This window comes from Oryzias latipes, chromosome 9 (genome assembly GCF_002234675.1).
Source record: "Oryzias latipes chromosome 9, ASM223467v1".
Taxonomy (NCBI): domain Eukaryota; kingdom Metazoa; phylum Chordata; class Actinopteri; order Beloniformes; family Adrianichthyidae; genus Oryzias; species Oryzias latipes.
This window is the reverse complement of record NC_019867.2, coordinates 2,250,964-2,271,098: the sequence shown is the minus strand read 5'-3', so window position 1 is coordinate 2,271,098 and position 20,135 is coordinate 2,250,964. Positions and strand designations below refer to the sequence as shown.

The 20,135-nt window shown below is 41.1% G+C and overlaps 1 protein-coding gene across 15 annotated transcripts in view; it reads left to right on the top strand.

Moving 5' to 3' along the window:
- LOC101174597 (potassium channel subfamily T member 1) overlaps positions 1 to 20,135 on the top strand; it is a 67,788-nt gene that overhangs the window by 6,599 nt on the left and 41,054 nt on the right. For 2 of the 15 annotated variants that reach the window (XM_020705681.1, XM_020705679.1), the window contains exon 1: positions 18,530 to 19,043. The exons of the other annotated variants lie outside the window; for them this stretch is intronic. In XM_020705681.1, coding sequence (XP_020561340.1) covers positions 18,898 to 19,043 — 146 coding nt within the window. In that variant the 5' untranslated portion in view covers positions 18,530 to 18,897. Of the gene's footprint in view, positions 1 to 18,529; positions 19,044 to 20,135 lie in introns of those variants that run through there. 15 annotated transcript variants of the gene reach the window in all.

Below are 20,135 nucleotides of genomic sequence, written 5' to 3'. Positions count from 1 at the left end.
TCTCTCCTGTTCTTGCGCTGTCATCTCCGTCACACAGCAGACCGGCTTTTCCAAACCCGTTGGTGATGATGGATTTTTTCACACTGCTTTTAACTTGAAAGCTGCGTCATATGCATTTCTTCTTGCATTTTCCATGATGAGAATCTGTTCCTGCTATTCATTCACAAAGCAGGAATTTACATTAAACTTGCGTCTTCCTCAAATTATGTACCGTATTATCCCTGTCTCACTCTTAGCCTTTCTTCTCAAAAGTAGCGGCTTATAATCCGGAAAGTGCGGTACTGAGAATCCTAAATTTGGTAAATGAAGCCTTCTGTTCACAGTCTGTCATTCATGTTTCATTTGCGAGCCCCCCACAGAGTCTGTGTGGATTCCCTCAGGAAAACAGTAGAGTTTTGACTCAAAAAGCCAAAGCTTTGTCTCTGGTCCAGCTTAAATGGCCTCTGTTTTGTATGCAAGCATGAATGTGTATTTTATATGTTGACAAAGTTAAAGGGTTTGAAAGACAAAACTAGTATTATTAGCATGTTTTATACCAAGGTCTGGGTGAATACTCGATTCTAATTGGCTGCCGGGTGTGGATTAAAAAGTGATAATCAGCTGATGCTTCATCTGGTTGGATCCTTTCTTTGTTTGTCTTTTTTTTTTACCTGAACAGAATCATTCCAGCCTCCTGCTGTGTTTCTGGCTCTGTTGGGTTTAGGGTTTCTGGATCCGCTCATTTAAAAACAAAACAAAAATGTTGTTCAGATTTTGTCAGCTCATATTAAACGGCTGATCTCTGCATGCTTTCACATTATCCTCCGTCCCTAATGCCAGCGAAAATCAACAGACAGTATCTGACCATCGGACTGGAAATTCAAATAGACCGTGTAACTGGGTCTGTCAGACGTGGTTGTGTTCGATGATGAGCTACATCATGTTTTTTGCTGCCTCATGAAGTGTGAAGCCGGAAAACAACTTCACCTTAAGAGACCTGCAAACCTGCACAGACACACTTTTGCGTTTGCTCATTTGTGTTTTTCTGCAGAATGATGGACATATCTGGGCTATGAGCATTATAGCATAAAGGCGCCACAATTTCACTAAGTGAGGTAGTTATCAGGTGAACAAAAGCAACAAAAATCTATAATGAAGGAAGTGATTTTGTTCATTTTCTTTCCTTACTTTTGTCTCATAATTTAAACAATGGTAAAACAGGTGGTGTAGGACACCACCTCAGTTTATTATTCATTCCTCGTAATACAGTTAAAAAAAAATCTGTTTCAACCCTTGTGCTATCCTAGGGTCTTTACCATTGGGAGTTGGGTCATCTAGACCCACTAGACAGTGCTATGAACCTTTTTTCTTCAATGATTTGTGATCTTCACTGGTGTCCATGGATTACATGAAATCTTTCCACCTTTATCCACCTTTGTCATGGTAGGGAGAACACCTCAATGGAAGGGGGGGGGTCATAGTATAGCACAAGGGTTAAGGAGAAACCTCTAAACGCTAACTATGACTTTTTTATGGTTGTTTTGATCGTTGTTTCTTCTCATTGGATCACAAAATAAGGGAAGATCAGGCTGGACCTGCTGTATGTGACCTGCTGCTCCACCGAGCGGCTGCTGTCAAGAGGATCTTCTGATCGTGGCAATCACATACCTTCTAAGTACTGTCTACACGTTATAGCCATCCCATCCAAAGTGTTGAAAACTAAGCTGAAACAAACACAAGGTCAGATAATGTTTGTTAACAAAAAGTCTCCAAAATCTCCAACCACTGCAGACTACTGAATGAACTCCTTTCGGCATCTACAGAGGACATTTGGGGCTTTGCAACGATACCAAATGTAAAAGGGTGGGGCTCTGAGAATTGTAGTTTTTGGTGATTTTTTTTTTTTTAAACGGATTAGATTAAATGACTTTTGTCGGGGAAGATATGAAAACAATAAGTCCAAGTTTAGTGTAATGTACAATAAAATAAACACAAATTTACACAATATAAACTACATAGTAATGAAATATAAAAATATTAACCATGAAATAATACTAATGACAGCAGTAGTTACTTAAGAAGAAGAAGTTAAAGTGAGAAGTGACAAAGTAGCAGGGGTATCAATCCTAGTCAAACCAGGTGAATCCACTGGTCAACTGTGCAAGAGTCTAATGGCTAAAGGGAAGAATGGGTTTCTGAGACTGAAGGTGTTACATTTCAGACTCCTGTACCTTCAACCTGAGGGGAGATATGTGAACGGTCCATGTTGAGGGTGGGTGGAGTCCTTCAGAACGGAGGCAGCCATCCTGTGGACTCTGCTGCGATACTCTGACTGCAGAGAGGCGGTGGAGCCCTGGTGATGCTCTCAGCCGTCTCCGCCACTCTACACAGACGTTTGTGGTCCATCACAGTTACTCTGCTGCACCACACAGTGATGTAGTTGGTCAGGAGGCTCTCAACTGTGCATCTGTAAATGTTACAAAGGATGCAAAGTATCAAGAAGTGGAAAGCAGTGCTTTCAGTACCGATCATTTCTGTGTTGTTGGTTTTTTATCATCCTTTTGATCCTCCAATCCTTGTTCTTCTGTTCATTTCCTCGTGCTGCTGCTGAACTGTGAGGTTGGAACCGTTCCTTTGGGTCGCCGTTGCTCCCAGGGTGGGGTCTGGCAGCGCAGCGATGACGAGTCTGTGTGGGTGAAACAGGCGTGTGAGTGTGCATTTCATCTGCAAAGCTTTCTGCGTTTGGACTGTTGGCACTAAAGGAAGCGCACCTGAGGACGAATTTCTCACTCCGTCAGTCAGGGGACCCTCCACGCTTAAAGTCAGAAATGGAAATGAGCCACAGGATACTTGAACACGTTCTGACCGCCTACATATCCAATAGCAGAGGAAAACAGAAGAAAATGTCTGGCACTTATCCCTCCCACCTGGCGTCTAATGATGTGGGGGTTTTCTCTCTTCTAATCAAGGCAGGATGCTGATGGAAGTGTTCTCAACAGAGTGAGCAGTGTTAATTGACCGTTTAATCAGCTCTTAATAACCTGTTGTGTTTCAAACTGTGTCACTTGAAGCGGCGAGGCGGCGCTGACACAAAAGCCTCCGACGTGTCACAAACTAACCTCTCGGTTCAGTGACTTTAGGGTTTTTATTTGGTTGCACTGAGACCGGCTGACACTGGTTTGTCCGAGCTGCCTTTGTGGCAGAAATTATAGCAGCAATATGAGGTCCGCATTGTTTTTATCTGAGGGAGTTTATGAGGCTGGGAAGATGTAGAACAGAGAAAAAGGGAGAGATGAGGAGCAGATGAAATAGATGAAGAGTCAGGGTTTGTGCAGATGACAGTTGAGAAAAAAAAGAAAATGTGGCTGCAGTGAAGTTTCTCTTGTTTTTGAACAGCTTGAGATCCCCAAAACTGGGAAAATTAAATGGCTTTTATTTTAGAATTTAAATTTTGGGTCCACGCTGCACGACCTGGGTAAAAACCAATCCAATTTTTTTCATGCAGATCAGGACAGAACGTTCTTAAAAATTAGGTTTTCCTATTTTAATCTTCTCTCATTACTTGAAGCTTCATCCATATGGAGCCAAACACTGACCGAAATATATGGATCTTATAGCCAATCACAGTTGAGCTCGCACCTTTCACTGACTCTGATTGGTTTAGACCATGATATTGACATGATGCGTGTCTGCTGTTGAACTAGAAGAGGACTTCCCAGAGTCCCAGACATTTCTTTTCACACCTTGAATGGCCCGTGACTTTGATAAGTCACGTCCATGACAAATTTAGGTCACATGTTCTAGAGCAGGGCTGCTCATTTCTGGTCCTCGAGATCTACCACCCTGACTGTTTTCCAGATCTCCAAGTCCTGCTAGCTGCTGATTAGCTCAATCAGATGTCTCCACATTCTGATTGAATGAACACACCTAATCAGCAGAAGGCAGTGCAGTATTTAAGCCATCGATTCTGCAAGTTCTCCCACAAAGATGAGAGGCCTGTAAGGTTGAGAACTGAAGACTGGCTAGTCCACTCCAGGACCTTGAAATAAGATAAGATAAGATAAGATAAGATAAGATAAGATAAGATAAGATAAGATAAGATAAGATAAGTGTCAGATAAATGCATCTAGACATTAAAGAAAAACACAATTATAAACAACAAACCACAACAAGAATCAAGTTTCTCATGCACGAGGGAGAGGAGCAAATGTGTTGGAAAAGGTCCACCACGTTTCTCTTCTCAAAGGTCTGCCTCTCCCTGTGCACCTTTTATTAAGAACACAAGAAGGAGGTAACATTTTCAAGACAAAGACAAAAAGTTCATTAGGGGGTGTCGTCAAATGACCCTTTTGGTTGGAATCTAACTTCAAACAGTATCCCTTATCAGCTCAGGACAGTGTGTCGTAAACCCCTCATCCTGGGTGAGGGATGAGAAGCAGATGAACAAACACACAACTGTTTTCAGAAGAGGTAAAAAGGTCAATCTGAGTTAACATTTAAACATACATTTAACCAAATACATTTAAGCAATGATAATAATAAAACAAATTCCTTCACAATAAGATAAGATAAGATAAGATAAGATAAAAATCCTGGTGTTTAGCACCAGGTGGTTAACTTCACACCAGCCAACAAAGTCAGCGATGACCCCCCCTGTACTCCTGCTCGTCCCCCCTATTACACAGCCCACAATGGCACTGTCATCTGAGAACTTCTGCAGGTGACAGTGGTGGGAGTTGTAGGTGAAGTCTGATGTGTACAGGGTGAACAGGAATGGGGAGAGCACAGTCCCTTGAGGTGCCCCCGTGCTGCAGACCACCACATCAGACACACAGTCACGCAGCCTCAAAAAACTGTGGTCTGTCTGTGAGGTAGTTGATGGTCCAAGCAGCCAGATGTTGGTCCACACCTGCAACCACCAGCCTCCTCCTCAGCAGTGATGGCTGAATTGTGTTGAAAGCACTGGAGAAATCAAAAAACATGACTCTCACAGGGCTCCCAGGGGACTCCAGGTGAGACAGGGCCCTATGCTGCAGGTAGATGTCGATAAATACTCCTTACGAAGCCACTCCCTCGTTACCCAGGCAACAGTGAGTTTGGGATCGTTGTCATGCTGAAAGACCCAGCCACGTTTTATATTCAATGCTGATGGAAGGAGGTTTTCACTCAAAATCTGACGATACATGGTCCCATTCATTCTTTCCTTTACACAGATCAGTCGTCCTGGTCCCTTCACTGAAAAACAGCCCCAAAGCATGATGTCTCCACCTCCATGCTTTACAGTAGGTATGGTGTTCTTTGGATGCAACTCAGCATTCTTTCTCCTCCAAAAAGTTATATTTTGGTTTCATCTGACCATAGGACATTCTCCCAATCCTCTTCTGGATCCTCCAAATGATCTCTGGCAAGCTTTAGACGGGCCTGCACATGTACTGGCTTTAGCAGGGGGACACGTCTGCCACTGCAGGGTTTGAGTCCCTGGCGGCGTAGTGTCTTCTTGATGGTGGCCTTTGTCACTTTGGTCCCAGCTCTCTGCAGGTCATTCACTAGGTCCCCCGTGTGGTTCTGGGATTTTTGCTCACCGTTCTTGTGATCATTTTGACCCCACTTGGTGAGATCTTGTGGGGAGCCCTACATGGAGGGATATAATCTGTGGTCTTGTATGTCTACCATTTCCTAATAATTGTTGATTTCTTTACACCAAGCTGCTTACCTGTTATAGATTCAGTCTTCCCAGCCTTCTGCAGGTCAACAATTTGGGTTCTGGTGTCCTTAGACAGCTCTCTCTTTTCTCGGCCATAGTGGAGTTTGGACTGTGACTGTTTGACGTTGTGGACAGGTGTCTTTTATATTAATACAGGTAATGAGTGGAGGACAGAGGATCCTTTTACAGAAGAAGTCACAGGTCTGAGAGCCAGAAATCTTGCTTGTTTGTAGGTGACCAAATATGTATTTTTCCACCATAATTAGCAAAATATCTAAAAAAAAATCCGACGTTGTGATTTTCTTTTCTCATCTTGTCTCTCATAGTTGAGGTAAGTTGATGAAAATCACTGGCCTCTCTCATGTTTTTAAGTGGGAGAACTTTCACACTTGGTGGCTGACTAAATATTTCTGCCCCACTGTACATTTTAACAACTGTGTTAACCCTTGTGTGGTGTTCATATTGTTGTTACTCAGCCAGTGTTCGTGGGTCTGGTGGACCCATTGCATGTTGTGGTTTTTAATGCCTCACAATCAAACACTATGATGTTAAAATACTTGACAGATGTTTACCTCATCCAATTACAATCAGTATATTTGGTTAATATTTGCCCTTTACCTTTGTTAGATCACATTCATTACTCATTATTTAAAACGTGATAAAGAAAATCAATTAAAATCAAGATATGAGTGGAAACAAATTTTCAAGTGAAGCAAGGGTTTTTCAAAACTACTGACTTTTATTTATTTGAATACAGAAACTGAACCCATTCAGGTGCACAACACAAGCTGAACACATAGAGTAAACCTATTAGTCAAGACAACACATCAGCCCCATTGAACACATGGCCTTCTAGCCACTAGCCTGTACAACACATGGGCCTGGCTGCTGACGGCCTGGTCCTGTGGCTGGGTGCTGATGGCTTTGTTTTGGAACTGGCTGATGCTCAATCAAATGGTAAATGGTAAATTGCGTATATTTATATAGCGCCTTTCTTCCAAAAAGGACAAAGCGCTTTACAGTCACGGACCCATTCACCCAGTCACACATTCACTCACACTCCGCTGCCAAACACAGGCGCCCGCCTACCACCAGAGGCAAGGTGGGGTTCAGTGTCTTGCCCAAGGACACTTTGACTCATGGGCGAGCAAGGCGGGAATTGAACCTGCAATCTTACGATCATGGGCCGACCGCCCTACCACTGCTCCACGGCCGCCCCAATCTAATCATCTTCTTCAGAGTCACTGTCAGACTCTGAACTTTCAGAAATGTGATCCTCTAATTCTGAAACCTCCTCTTCTGAATCGTCTCCCTCTACATCATCATCAAAAACGTCTCTCTCTTCTAAAATCAATTCCAGGGCCCTCTGCGCAGAAAGTCTTTTGGCCATTTTGATCAGTTCTGATAAGAAACCACACTGGCAAAGCTATATTTATAGTGTCCCGCCTCCAATTTGTAGCAGATAAAGAGCGAGATATTAAAGATTCCCGCAAGAAAGTCAAATGGTTAAATGTCAAATGTGCGGGAGAACGAGAGCAAACAGAGTTGATGCTTGAATTATTCCAACAATGTTGCAACCTCGTGCGGGAACCGCAGGTGCAGAAACAGAACTCACATTTACAGTGAATCTTTCTCTCTCTGCCACTCTCTCTCTTTCTCACTGGTCACACACACACACACACACCCACACACACCCACACACAGCAGGCCCAGACAGGTGGAGGACAGAGTGTAGGTACATAAAACATCAATTTCCACACTTCTATTAGCCCTGGGTCCAGTGGACCCGAACATCTTATATGTAATAGAAATGTGTTGGGGGGGTATACGGTGTTTGGTCATTAAAAATGTATTCGGATATATGTTCTTCACAGAAAATGAGCCAAGGCCAGTGAGTCTGAGTTTGAAAAATTAATTAATTGTATCATTTTTCGTTTGATAAAAAATGAAAATGGGTCCCACAGACCCGAACACCACATAAGGGTTAAAGAAGAAATCAAATCACAATGTGAACGTTTGGATCTAAATCTGTCTGGTTCCAGCAGTTTGACACCAGCTGTTTCAGTTCCCTCAGGAGTTTATTGACCCTAAACCTGTCGACTCTATTTTATACATCCTACAGTTGAGCCTCTGTCTGGTAGGAATGTTATTGCAGTGGTGGGTGTAGCCTGTCATCGCTTGATGTTCGTATCTGAAGCGGAGCGCTTTTCCTGGAGGTTCACCCCCATGCAGGCGGCAGCATCGCCACACTGATGCTGCTGCATCATTAGAAACGCATTTGCTCCCAGATGGCACTGAGCTGCCTTGTTTCTACTCTCTTCCTAATATAGTTCTTCTGACATCTTTTGCATTTCATCTCATTGGTTGCTCACCGTGCATTAGCAGTAAACTCTCACTCTCACATATATTTCCACCTTACTTCTCTAAAACTGTATCTCAATTTGCTCCTGATGCATCTTTAAACAAATAAACAATGTTAATAAAGTAAACACATTTAAGCTGAATAAGGTTTCTCTATATACTTGAGATTTTGAAGCAGTGGAAGTGTTAAAGCTTTAATGTTTAGATAGAAACGAAAAGCGACTCTGAAATACCTCTGATTGCCTCTCATGTGAAACCTTTAACGCACATTAAAAAACCCTCCCAGTGTTTAACCTCACAGGTTTGTGCAGCTCAAATGAGACATATAATGACACGTAGACCCCAAAGGGGCAATTATGAGGAGCTTTTCATGGTAAATATAGGATTTTTACTCTTCGGTTCTGGGGCTATTGCATCTCTTTGCATGTCTTGGGTGGATTTGCTGATTAACTCCTAGCTTTTGTCCTGCCAACATAATTAGCTCTGATGCAGTTGGACTGTCGGATTTTAATGAGCAGCCGTGTCGATGAGGATGTCAGCACACAATGAGGGATCCCAGCATTGGTTTTTTTTTTGTGTATGTGTGTTTTGTGGATCCCACAGTGTCACTCAGAGGAGTTTTGTGGAACTGCACAACAGATTCAAATGAATGCACTTGAATACATTTTGATCATGCAAAAGGCTTGACTGAAACAGTGTCATTTGTTTCTTTGTTGGCATTTGTTGAAGTGCAGCACCGTCTTTCTCTCTTGGCTAGTTTTTACTGAGTTCCCTGTCTAAGGTAATTGGGTAAAACGTCTCATCACTGCTGTAAATGTGGTGTATTGATTACACATTTGTCCGATTGTGGGATAAAAACTGTTTTCTCAAGCTATTCTAAGCTGTTTTCATGACATAAACACATCAAACACCTGCAAATAAAACGGGTTTTAGATGAATGAAGGGTGTGTTATACCTTGTCTGCAACCTGAGCCTCCCTCATGCCTCCATTGTGGCTCTTAGGCTTTAAAGAAACATGTTAACAATGACAAAAATAATGGGTTTGTAGTTTTGGTAATTGTTTTTAGGTAATTATCCATCCATTCCTTGTCTTAACCCGCTACATCCCTTTCAGGGTTTCAGGGATGCCAGAGCCTGTCCCGGCTACTGTTGGGCGTAGACCCTGGACAGGCCGCCGGTCTGTCGCAGGGAATTACTTAATTATGTTTCTATTTTTAACATAACTGATCAAAATTAGGCCAAAAAGGAGAATATTATCATTGAAATAAGTATAAAGTACACATTCTTGTCTTCTGCTGCACAGCAGGCTGTAGTTGGTGTTCAGATGCAAAGTTCTTAAAGTATATAATGACATTTACATGTATAGAGTAAAGAGGACACACTGAAGTCATAATGACAGAAAATTCCATGTTTGGCTTTCTTACACTTTTAATTCTAGTTCATCTGCAGCAGCAGGAAGATCTGATTTGACACATTTTATTTTGAAAGGAACTAGTTTGTGCTCCTGTCAAAAGTAAAAGAAGTCAAAACTTTTCTATTCAGAAAAACACTTGAATCAAATTATAACACTGATGTAATGTGATTACTGTAAAACTTATTTTATAAATGAATGACTTAATGGCCACAAAAGCATTTTTTTTTCTAATAAACAAAATGGGACTTTGCGGCTCTAATTTGGTCTCAGTCAGTAAAAACTGGACCAAATGTCTCTTATAACTCTTTCCTCTTTTGATCTATTTTAAAATCGTTCTCAGAGGTCTTTTCATTATGATTATGCCATTCTTAGGCAAGATAAAAAAAAACCGTGTTGTTTTCTAGGACATAATTTGGCATGGAGCAACCCCGCCCCCCTTCCCCTTACCGTTGCTTATTTCTCAGAGCAGGGAGCTTGTGGCCTGCCCAGCGTTTTTTCTGCATCATAAATGAGCTGTTTTTCAAACCGCATTTTTTCGTCTGCTCCTGATTCACAGTGATTTGAATTTAGAAATACTCAGAAATGCAGTTTTAAGCTCAATTTTCCTTTTGAATGTCCGCCATCATCAAAAAAATACTCAAAATCTTCATAAGAGTGGGTTTTTAAAGGTTGCATGAAATCAGTCAATTTTACTGTCTAAGCAACACATTGACTCTTACTTTGTTTTCAGGGTGCATCTTTGTTTTAGCAGCTTTTCTTTCCTCTGCCATGAGCCAAACTGACAGACAGTGCAGCTGCCGTGAGCACAGGGGCAAATTTAAAGGTTAGCAGTTTGGACTGCTCATAAATTCATACCCTTGAGGTCTTTGCAGTCCGCAAATATTCTACGGAAGGAAAATTTTAGCACAAAAAATAGAGACAAGGAGCTTGAGAAACTGGATTTGCTGCGAGGTGCAAGAGTTATGAATGTTACTGAAATCGTAACAATTTCCCCTTGAGGAGAAGACAACAGCGCAGTGGTGGAGTCATTAGAGTGGTTCTGGTTAGTTCTGTCTCCTCACATCAGGCTGGCCCCTCATTCAAACGGCTCAGCAGGTGAAACTGTCTGCCTTTTATTAGAAGGTAGTTAGTTGCATCAATGTCTTTCCAGTCTATGTGTCAAGTTGTCCTTGAATGTTCAATCTCAGCCCACGCCTGGTGTTTTTCTTTTTCACATAAAGACTGCACTGGAATCCCACAAATAACTGTGTTGTTGCTGCAATAAATCTGAATGTAGGAACAGAAAAAATTTGATCTTTTTTTCCAACCTGCTTGTGGGATTTATTTACATTCATTTATTAACAGATATTATTGGTCAATTCTTATGAAGGTTTCTGTGAAATGACCACATTTTAATTTTACAAACAATGAAGGTAACACTTCTTAATGTAGTATGGTGGCCGACTTCATCAGACAACGTTTGTCTTTTTAAAATAATCTCGTTTTTTTTCATATTGTTTTTATAGAATAAGTCATTCAAGTTATAAACTGGCCAATCAGATGCCTGAGTAAATGTAGGTGGCGCCTGCTGGCCCTCACGTAAAAAACAGGAGATTTCCTTTCAAGTGGTAGGAGTGAAAACCTCCACTAAGCTCCCTCCTGATTGGCGAGACTCGTTGCCATAGAGATGATGACTCAGACCAATCACTGGCCCCTGGCTCCAACATGGAGCATACACCAAAAAACAAAAAAGGCGACTGAATTGACTTTAATTTGGCTGGAGCCAGAAGTAAACCGTTTTCTGTGGACGATGTCACACTCAGTCTAGTTCTCAGATGCCTTCAAAGGACTAAATCTATGAAGTAAAATTTCAAAATACACTTTTTAAATGTAAAGCATAATGAAATAATGTTAATAGTTCATTCCCAAAATATGCTAGTAGGAGGCATAGTTTAATGAAGATTATTAATGAAGATTAATAAAGCTGAATAAGACATTGCAGTATTTTTTTAGCTAATATTAACTGATATTCAGCCTTTTCATACACTCACAGTAATATTGAATGAAACTGAAAATGAGTCATTAGGAAAAAGTACTGCTTGTGAAGAATGTTACTTTAAAAACATTCTGTATTAGTGGCCTTGTGGTGGCTTGTCGTGCCCTGAGACTGGAAGGTTGTCAGTTCAAATCCATGGTCGAGCCATTCCAAAGACTTTTAATAACATGTAATTTGCTTGACTGACACTCAGCATAAAGAGGTTGGATGGGGGTTAAACAGCCAAATGGTCCCTGAGCACAGCTGTGTCTCCAGATCCCGGCTGCCCCGGGGAATGGGTTACATGTGGAGATCAAATGTCACACAAACCCAGAAGAGTGAAAACTGTTGGGACTTCCATCCATCCATCCATCCATCCATCCATCCATCCATCCATCCATCCATCCATCCATCCATCCATCCATCCATCCATCAATCTCCTGAACCTGTTCACAGAGTCGTTGGGTTGCTGGAGCCAAACCAGCTGCTGTTGGGTGAGCGTGGAGTACACTCTGAACAGATCGCAGCGCCACACACTCCCACATTCACCTGAGAGACACCAATTAACCAACGAAGCATGTTTTTGGACTGTGGGTGGAGAAAACCCCCACATCCACAGGGAGAACATGCAAACTCCACACAGAAATGACTTTACAGGACTTTCACTTTTTTTAAATTAAATTATTTCTTCAACGTTTGGCACATGTCGTCAGCCAGACTCATGGTGGTTTCCAACAGAACATAGAGTAGTGTGGAGATTTGATTCTTAATCATCTTGTCTGCCAGGAGGAGAGCATGCTTGTGTGTGCGTCAGGTGAATGTGCAGGTACACTCTTCTGGGTAAACCTGCCAAAGTCAGAGGCTGAACTTCATCCTCCTCCTCCCTGGAAATGCTGTGCGCAGACTGACAGCTCACCCACAGCAGCACCGATTCTCTGCCTTAACAATCTTTGACAGAAGAGCATCGCCATGTATCTCAACACGGGCCTGCAGTTTTATCATCCAGCAGTGTTTATTAGCTGTTTTCTGGCCCATCTATGTTGTAGGTCTGCTCTTAATAAAGAGAGACTAATCACTAGAAATTTTACTGTGAAATATTGTAAACGTGGATTGGTTGGATGTAGATGTTTGTGATGTTTTAGGAGATAAGTGTTATTTTGTATTCAGAATATTCACATTTTATGACATATGATGACATTTTTAATAAGAATACACCTGGTTGCTGCAGCTCAACAAAGTCTAAGCAATTACAGCAATTACTGCTCCAGGCCTTTATGCATTTATATTTATCATTTTTAGTTCAGCGTTCATCCACAGCTGATGCTTAATGATAGGTGAAAAGGCTTCAGTCCTCTGTTAGATTTCTGCAAACGTTTTTCTAAGCATTAGCTGATGTTGTGTAAAAAGATTCTCTGTCAGACCAAAACCAAATGCTTGATTTATCATAATTATTGTACTTATTTATATGAAACGGGTTACATATACATGTCGTTCATTTTCAACATCATCATTAGAACATTTGTGGGGTTTAGTTTTAGCTTTTAAAAGGTTTTGTCACTTAAGAAACAGATCTGTAAGCATTTCGGGACAAAGCATTACAGTGAGTGGATAAAAATTGTACATTTTATTAAAATGTGGACATATGTTGGTAGGAATGTAGACAAAAACTGTTTCCTTTTAGCTGCAGTTGCTGTTTTCCTTCAATGTTTGATTCGTGTTACACAAGCTGCAGTTCTCACTGTGACCACTAGGTGACTCCATTCTCAAATATTTTTTTTAAAATTTATTTTTATTATTTTTTATAATTTCTCCCAGATTCAATGTACAGTAGTAGTTTACTGTTCTAAAACATAGCTTATTCTAAAATTATTGTTTTTTAATGTATTGTTTATCTCATTTAAATAGTTTAAGATATAGTTTATGGATAATTCAGCAAACAGAAGCCCACATCATAACAGCAGATAATTATGATGAGCAAAAAAATTATTATTAAAAAAAATTGCCCTGTGTGTCCAAGAAAATAAAAGAAGTTAGAGTAATTCATTGTTTTGTATGAATTTAGATCATGCCCAAAATGACCTTATCGTATTTAGTTTATGTGGTGAAATATATTTAAATTACTTCTAAATTACATACCTGGTTTCTGTTTTCTTTTTGATAGGCAGAACAGAAAATAAGAATATTTTGTTTTAAATATGTATCCTTTAAAAAAGTTGCCATCCTTCAATTGATGCAACTAAAAAAGCAATTAAGGCATGTTGAAAAAGACCAAAACCACTGTGGAAAAGTGATCATATTTCAGTGTGTAAGTGCTGGTTTTGTTACAAGACCTCGCTGTTTGCCATATAGCAGTTTGTAAACAAAAACAAATCATTTTCACTTGCGGTTTGTCTGAAATAAAAGTGCTGTTTCAAAATACCATCTGCAATCTATAAAAACCAAATACTCTCCAATAAACCCAGCGTGCACGTATACCGTGATCAGACCTGCCATAAATCATACCTTGTGTTGACAAAGTTTGCCTGAATTATTTAAAGTTGGACAAAAAAACAGCAACAGTTATAGCAACATGGAGGCTTCTCAGAGTCTCAAGAGGCTGCAATAACCAAAGGAGAAGACACAAAACAAACATGTAAACCACATTTCCATTGATTAATGAAGAATGTTGATTCATTGGACTTTCACCAGGCATTCAGGTTGTGAGCAGAAGCCTGCCTTCCCAATTACAAAGTCACTATTAGCAGACCATTTCATGGGTTTCCTGGAGGCTGAACTCACAGCGTCATCTGCAGAAAACACTGAGTGTGCTGTGCTGATCTAAATGAATTAGTGAAGCGAGCTCTGCTACTGTTGTGACTTTGACATTACACTGAAGCAAACCGCCTGTGGGAAACATGCTGTGTGGCCGTGAGCATGAACAGTGTTGAGTTTATAACTCCAGTGACTTTTTTAGAGGGTTGCACGGTGGAGCAGCGGTTCGCAGTGAGAAGGCCCTGGTTCAAATCCCAGCTATGTGTAGTTTGCATGTTCTCCCTGTGCATGCGTGGGTTTTCTCTGGGCACTTTGTGTTTCTCCCACAGTCCAAACAACTTGCTTCTCCGGTTAAGTGTCATGGTTTCAGTTTGTTGTGTCTTGTTTTTCGCTTTAGTTCTTGTCCTGTCTTGTTTGGTTCTGTTTCCTGTTTTATTTTGAAAGGTTTCCTGTCTTGTCTTGTTTCTTGAGTTTTACTTCCTTTGGTCCCCATCTGCCCTGATCGTGTTCACCTGTGTCTTGTCTGCCCTGTCTGTATATAAGTCTTGTCTCTGCCTTCCTCCTGTGTTGCTCCATTATTCCTGTCTGGTGTTCATGTCATGCCATGTTCCATGTTTCTCGTCACGCCACGCCACGCCACGCCACGCCACGCCACAGTGAGTTTTTGTATTTTGTTCTGACATCCTGCTCTACAGCGCTTTTTGTTTGTTTTTTGTATATTAAACCCACTAGCCCTGATTCTCATGCCTCCGCCTCTGCATCTGGGTCCAACCGGCTCTCGAGCCACCCTCCACCGTGACATTAAGTGTTCATTGATGACCCAACAGTGGCCGGGATAGGCTCCAGTCACCCCGTAACCGGAAATGGATTCAGAGGGTTAAGCCTTGGTCACAACTGCCCCTGTGGGTGGAAACCAGCTGTCTGGGGGTGAAAATGGGCAAACTGTGCGGGGCATGTCGGTAATTTACTACATAAAATGCATGAAAAGACAGAATTGACGTAGAACTGGACCAACAAAACTCTTCAAGTGCTGGAAAGGAGATCTCACCCATTTATGAATAAAAATTCTCATCTAAATGAAACATTAGAAATGTGATTTCAGAGATTTAAAATAAAACAGAATGAAACAGACAGACAAATGTGAAAACTTATAAAGAGATCCCTACATGGATGGTGGATCAGTGGATGAAAGTGATTCTCCAAGATGAGTCTCCTGGCAGAAAGATGATGCTGTTAGCTGCAGGTCCGTTAAAGGATGAATTTCCACAAATTTCCACAGTCATTCAGAAAAATTGAGGCAGCTTGTCGTGGTGAGGACCAGAGAAGCTGATTCATTTCCCTCTTGCTGCTGAGAGATCCAGTTCCTTCTCTTGAATGATGTGAAGGCAGAGAACACGCCCTTTTATTGCGAACACACCAGCATTTTATTCTATAAATCTAAATTACTAAAGGTTACGGACAAAATCCAATAAAATGCAATGCAAATAATTTGTAAAGTGATAGAAAAACAACTTCCACGAAACTGTTTAAGGAAAGAGAATATTTACAAAAAAAGAAAAATGACATCCTTTTGTAAGGACAACACAAAAGATTGTCTGTCTGTGGGGTGAGGTGGTGGAATAACAGAAGAATTTAAAAAAAAAACTGAATAAAATGTTGCACTGTTTACAAATATATGTATATATTTAGGATATGTATAATTAGAAATTTAGAAAATGAGAAGCTTAATGCAACACTGACAATCATGATGTTTTTTGGAAATCCTTGATTCTTTTTTCTTTAACTTTTTTTGTCGTTTTGCAGAATTGTTATGTGTTCAACATGTAAAAATGTATAGTGGGAATTCCTACGAATTTTCTTCTACCCACTCCTTTTTTGATCATGTCATCAATTTGTGTTTATCATATTTACTCTGAAATTAAACCATTTAATTTTATGTTTGACGTGAGGCCAAAACTTTCTGTCCAACCTGATTTATTACAGTGAAAAAAAAAGGCGACCTTGGGAGCATTTCGGGGCAGACAACTCTGGCAGGCTTTCCTTCGGCTACTCCCCTAGGGCGGTTCAGTTAATCAACTCACCTGTGCAGCGTCCTATTTAAGTCCAGGTGTGTAAGCTGTTCATCCTTCTTTACTGAGCCGCTGCGTTTGTCGCCCCACCCTCCTCCCACCTGTGAGCTCCGTTAGGGTAGTTATTACCCAAAAGTTTATGGAAATTTGTCTCATGGAATTGCACGGAGTCTTATGCCACGCTAAAGGAATGTGAAATGCCAACTAGAGTAATGTGAAATGCCAACTAGAGTAATGTGAAATGCCAACTAGAGTAATGTGAAATGCCAACTAGAGTAATGTGAAATGCCAACTAGAGGAATGTGAAATGCCAACTACAGGAATGTGAAATGCCAACTAGAGGAATGTAAAATGCCAACTAGAGGAATGTGAAGTTCAAAGTTAAAGGAATGTAAAAGCAAAACAAAGTATGTGAAAGCAAAAATTAAAGATGTGAAAATAAATATCATTACTACTGCATGAGTTGTGTAGCTGAAATGGAAAAATGCATGAAAATATGCAGCAACTCTACTATTGAATCATTCAATTTTAAATTAAAGAATTTTTTTCCCATTTATTCTTTTATTTAAAGTGTCAAATTATCATTGTGTGTGACAGTTCACACACAAACAAAATCCCATCCGTAAAATTACACCTTATCAATTCAAATATAATTTCTGCACCATGTTATTTAAAAAAAAAAAGTTTATCAATTTTATTTGAGTTTATAAAAATGAAACAGAACTTTTTTTAAGAGAAGGGTTGTAATTTAGATAGTTCGTTTTTATACAAATAATTTTGTTTTTCAAGATTTAAGACAAACTGAATAAAATTACCATTTTAAGTAAATAGGAAATGTATTCATTTTGATCCAATTTATGGTCATACCAGATGATTTTGTTAAGGCCATAGTCATTACATTGATCCATAAAAACACTAATCACACTCATAAAACCGATGAATTGATAGCTAAAAAACACTCTTAATGTTCGATAAATTGCATAAAATGTTTTAATTCTTTAATCATCATTGTCAGGAACCTATGAAATTCCATGTAATTATTTTGCCACCTATTGGTTTAGATGTTTATTAGCTATTTAGGCTATTTATTAGTAAAGTACATGAAATTAATGATGAGACGGAAAACTTTCCAATTTGTATTAGATGTTTTTCTAAGAGAGGAAAGTTTTCCCTTAGATGATGAATTATAGGTTAACAGTTGTTATTTTCTCTACATCTACTATAGAACGCTTCCTTTCCTTCTGAGGGCTCACAGAAGGAGGAATAATTCACTCCACTGCAGCCTCTGGGACATAATGGGGCTGCACAGCAGGTGTCTTATGTTTCCATGCAAACCAGAGCGAGTGCCGTTCAGCCCTTATTTGTTTGTGGTTTCTCATCAGTTCATTTGTTTTTCAAATGAATATCTACAATGAAAAAAAATGAAAAAAATGTCTGAAGTGTTTTGTTATTAGTATGTGACTCTTTGATTTATTGCAGACAACACAGTACATACAGACTTTCCCCACCATTATTGACTCATCTGGACATTTCTGATGGTGTGCACACGCAGTAACTTGCAGTAATGTTAATGTGCAATGCCACACTCTAAGGTCTTAGGTCCTGACAGGTGTAAAAAAAGAAGCCTCCATCAATGTTTTCTGAAATCCAACCTTCTGCAGTTTGACCTGGCTGGTACACCCCCACGTGACCCGCCCCTGACCAAACCGCCACTGATGACAGGTAAACTGTCATTCAAGTCCCACTCCGATCATCTTTTGATCTGTTTTCAAAGTGGTCTTTGAATTATGATCATGCAGTTTTTAGACAAAATCCAAAAAACCTGTAATTTTCTAGGATTTCTGCAGAGCAGCTGCAGTTCATTCGAAATTCAGCTCTGAGATGGGACTGCTGGCGCGGAGTAATTTCTACCCCACTTCCCATTATCCATCTTTTTATGTGCTCTCTCACTGGCCCCTCATATCCCCAATCTAACAATACCAGTGCAACAAAATGGCGAGCAATAGGTTTACCAAACAGGATTCAAATGGGCTCAAATGATGAAAAAATATATGCCTTAAAACTGTTAGAAATTGACGAATAAATAAAGCTGTCTTTTTTTTTAAACATGGACAAATCCCCCCCCCCCCCCCGCAGGAGTCATGGCTGTTTCAGGAAGCTGCAGATGAAACGTTTCCATGTAAGCTCTCTGTGTTGATGATCACTGTGTCTACATGGTCTACATGACTTCGGTGCTGATGGTGGACTGATGGTCAGGTTCGGGAGGTTCTGACTCATAGCCTTAACTTTTAACATCCTCCTTATGTAACTTTTTGAGGAGCGCGTGGTGGTGGTGGCGCGCCGCGCGCTTTACGTTCCATCGTGACGCCGCGTGCATCTCGGACGCGCCGGTGCTTCTGGAGAAGGAGGATGGAGAAGGACTCGAACCCTAAAGGAGAGGCTGACGCTCCGCGTGCGCCTGCTGTGATGCGACAGGGAGGGAGCCGCTCCCCCTCCGCCTCCGCGCGCCCCCTCTGAGACGCGGGATGCGGTTTTTTGGCGGTCCTGGTTCCGACGCCCGGACCGCCGACATCATCGCCGGAGACGACACTCATCATCAGCGGGCATGGCGGGCACCAAATTTACGCCTTCACCCTCGGAGATCGACCCTGACGTGAAGACCGACGCGCAGAAGCCCCCCGAGCCCACCTGGGTCAGCCCGTCCAATCCGCTCCGGAGCATGGGTTCTCTCGGGAGCGATGCCGGCCAAAGGTATCTGCTGCAGACCCGCAGCGCGCGCACGTGCACTCCGCCTCCAGCTCGTGCAGCATCCTTAAGACAACACAGCGCTGCGTGCGCGTGCTGCTTCTACACTTCCAAACAACGTGGCTCGTAATTGTCCAGACTTGAAATTTACATTTTGCGCGGAGATCTGAGTTTTTGAGCGTTCCTCTGGATTTCATTATTTTAAACATTTAAGTAGCTGATTGGTGCGTTTTGGTGTTTTCTGTCCACACATGGGTTCAGCATCTTGTCCTCTCATCATGCTGGTCGTGGCTGCAGTCTGTGCGGATTACATAAGTCACTGGATGCTGCATTCCTATTATAGTTTTATGAAGCTGTCCTCTTTGGAGCTTCAGTGCATTTTCCAGATTCTGCCAAGGAAGTCATTTTTTCTGAATGGAGAGATTGGGATGAAAATGCAACCTTAAGAGACCAGACTGACATACCTTCACACTTTGATGACCCCTCATAATGCAGGAATATGCCTGACAGTGTTAGTAAACATCTAGAAACCCTATGTGGTTGATGAGGGATCTAGTTTAGCAGCTACGGGGACATATGATCCAGTTTTCTTCTACGAAAGGGAGAAACAAAAACATTTAAAGCTGCTGATCTGCAGCCATTCGGCCGGCGCTCCACTGTGCTGGTTATGTCAGGTGGAGGAAGCTGAAACGGAAGGGTTATGCTGGTATGGCAGCATTTCAGAAACATGCAATGCAATATGTTGGTGCTGCAGTGGGTCCCTAGATTCAGATTTAGCTACTAATTGACAAATTTTACCAAACACTACTGCAGCTTAGTCCTTTTGCTTTTTGTGCTGATGATAATTGAAAATGCCAAAATGCCTGTCCCAGAAACGGAGGCAGTGACTGATCCTGATTTTATTCAAAGATGCATTACTTACAGATGTCTACACTCAGTCCTGATGTGAACTAAACCAATGTGCCTCTGATTTTCCTTTGGGCAACACATTCATTTTTGATGTGGCTGCACAGAAAAGACCTGGACAGGCGGTTTGAGAGGATTTGTAACCTTTGTAGAAAGCAGCTAAATTAGATTTAAGAAAACATCAACATACTT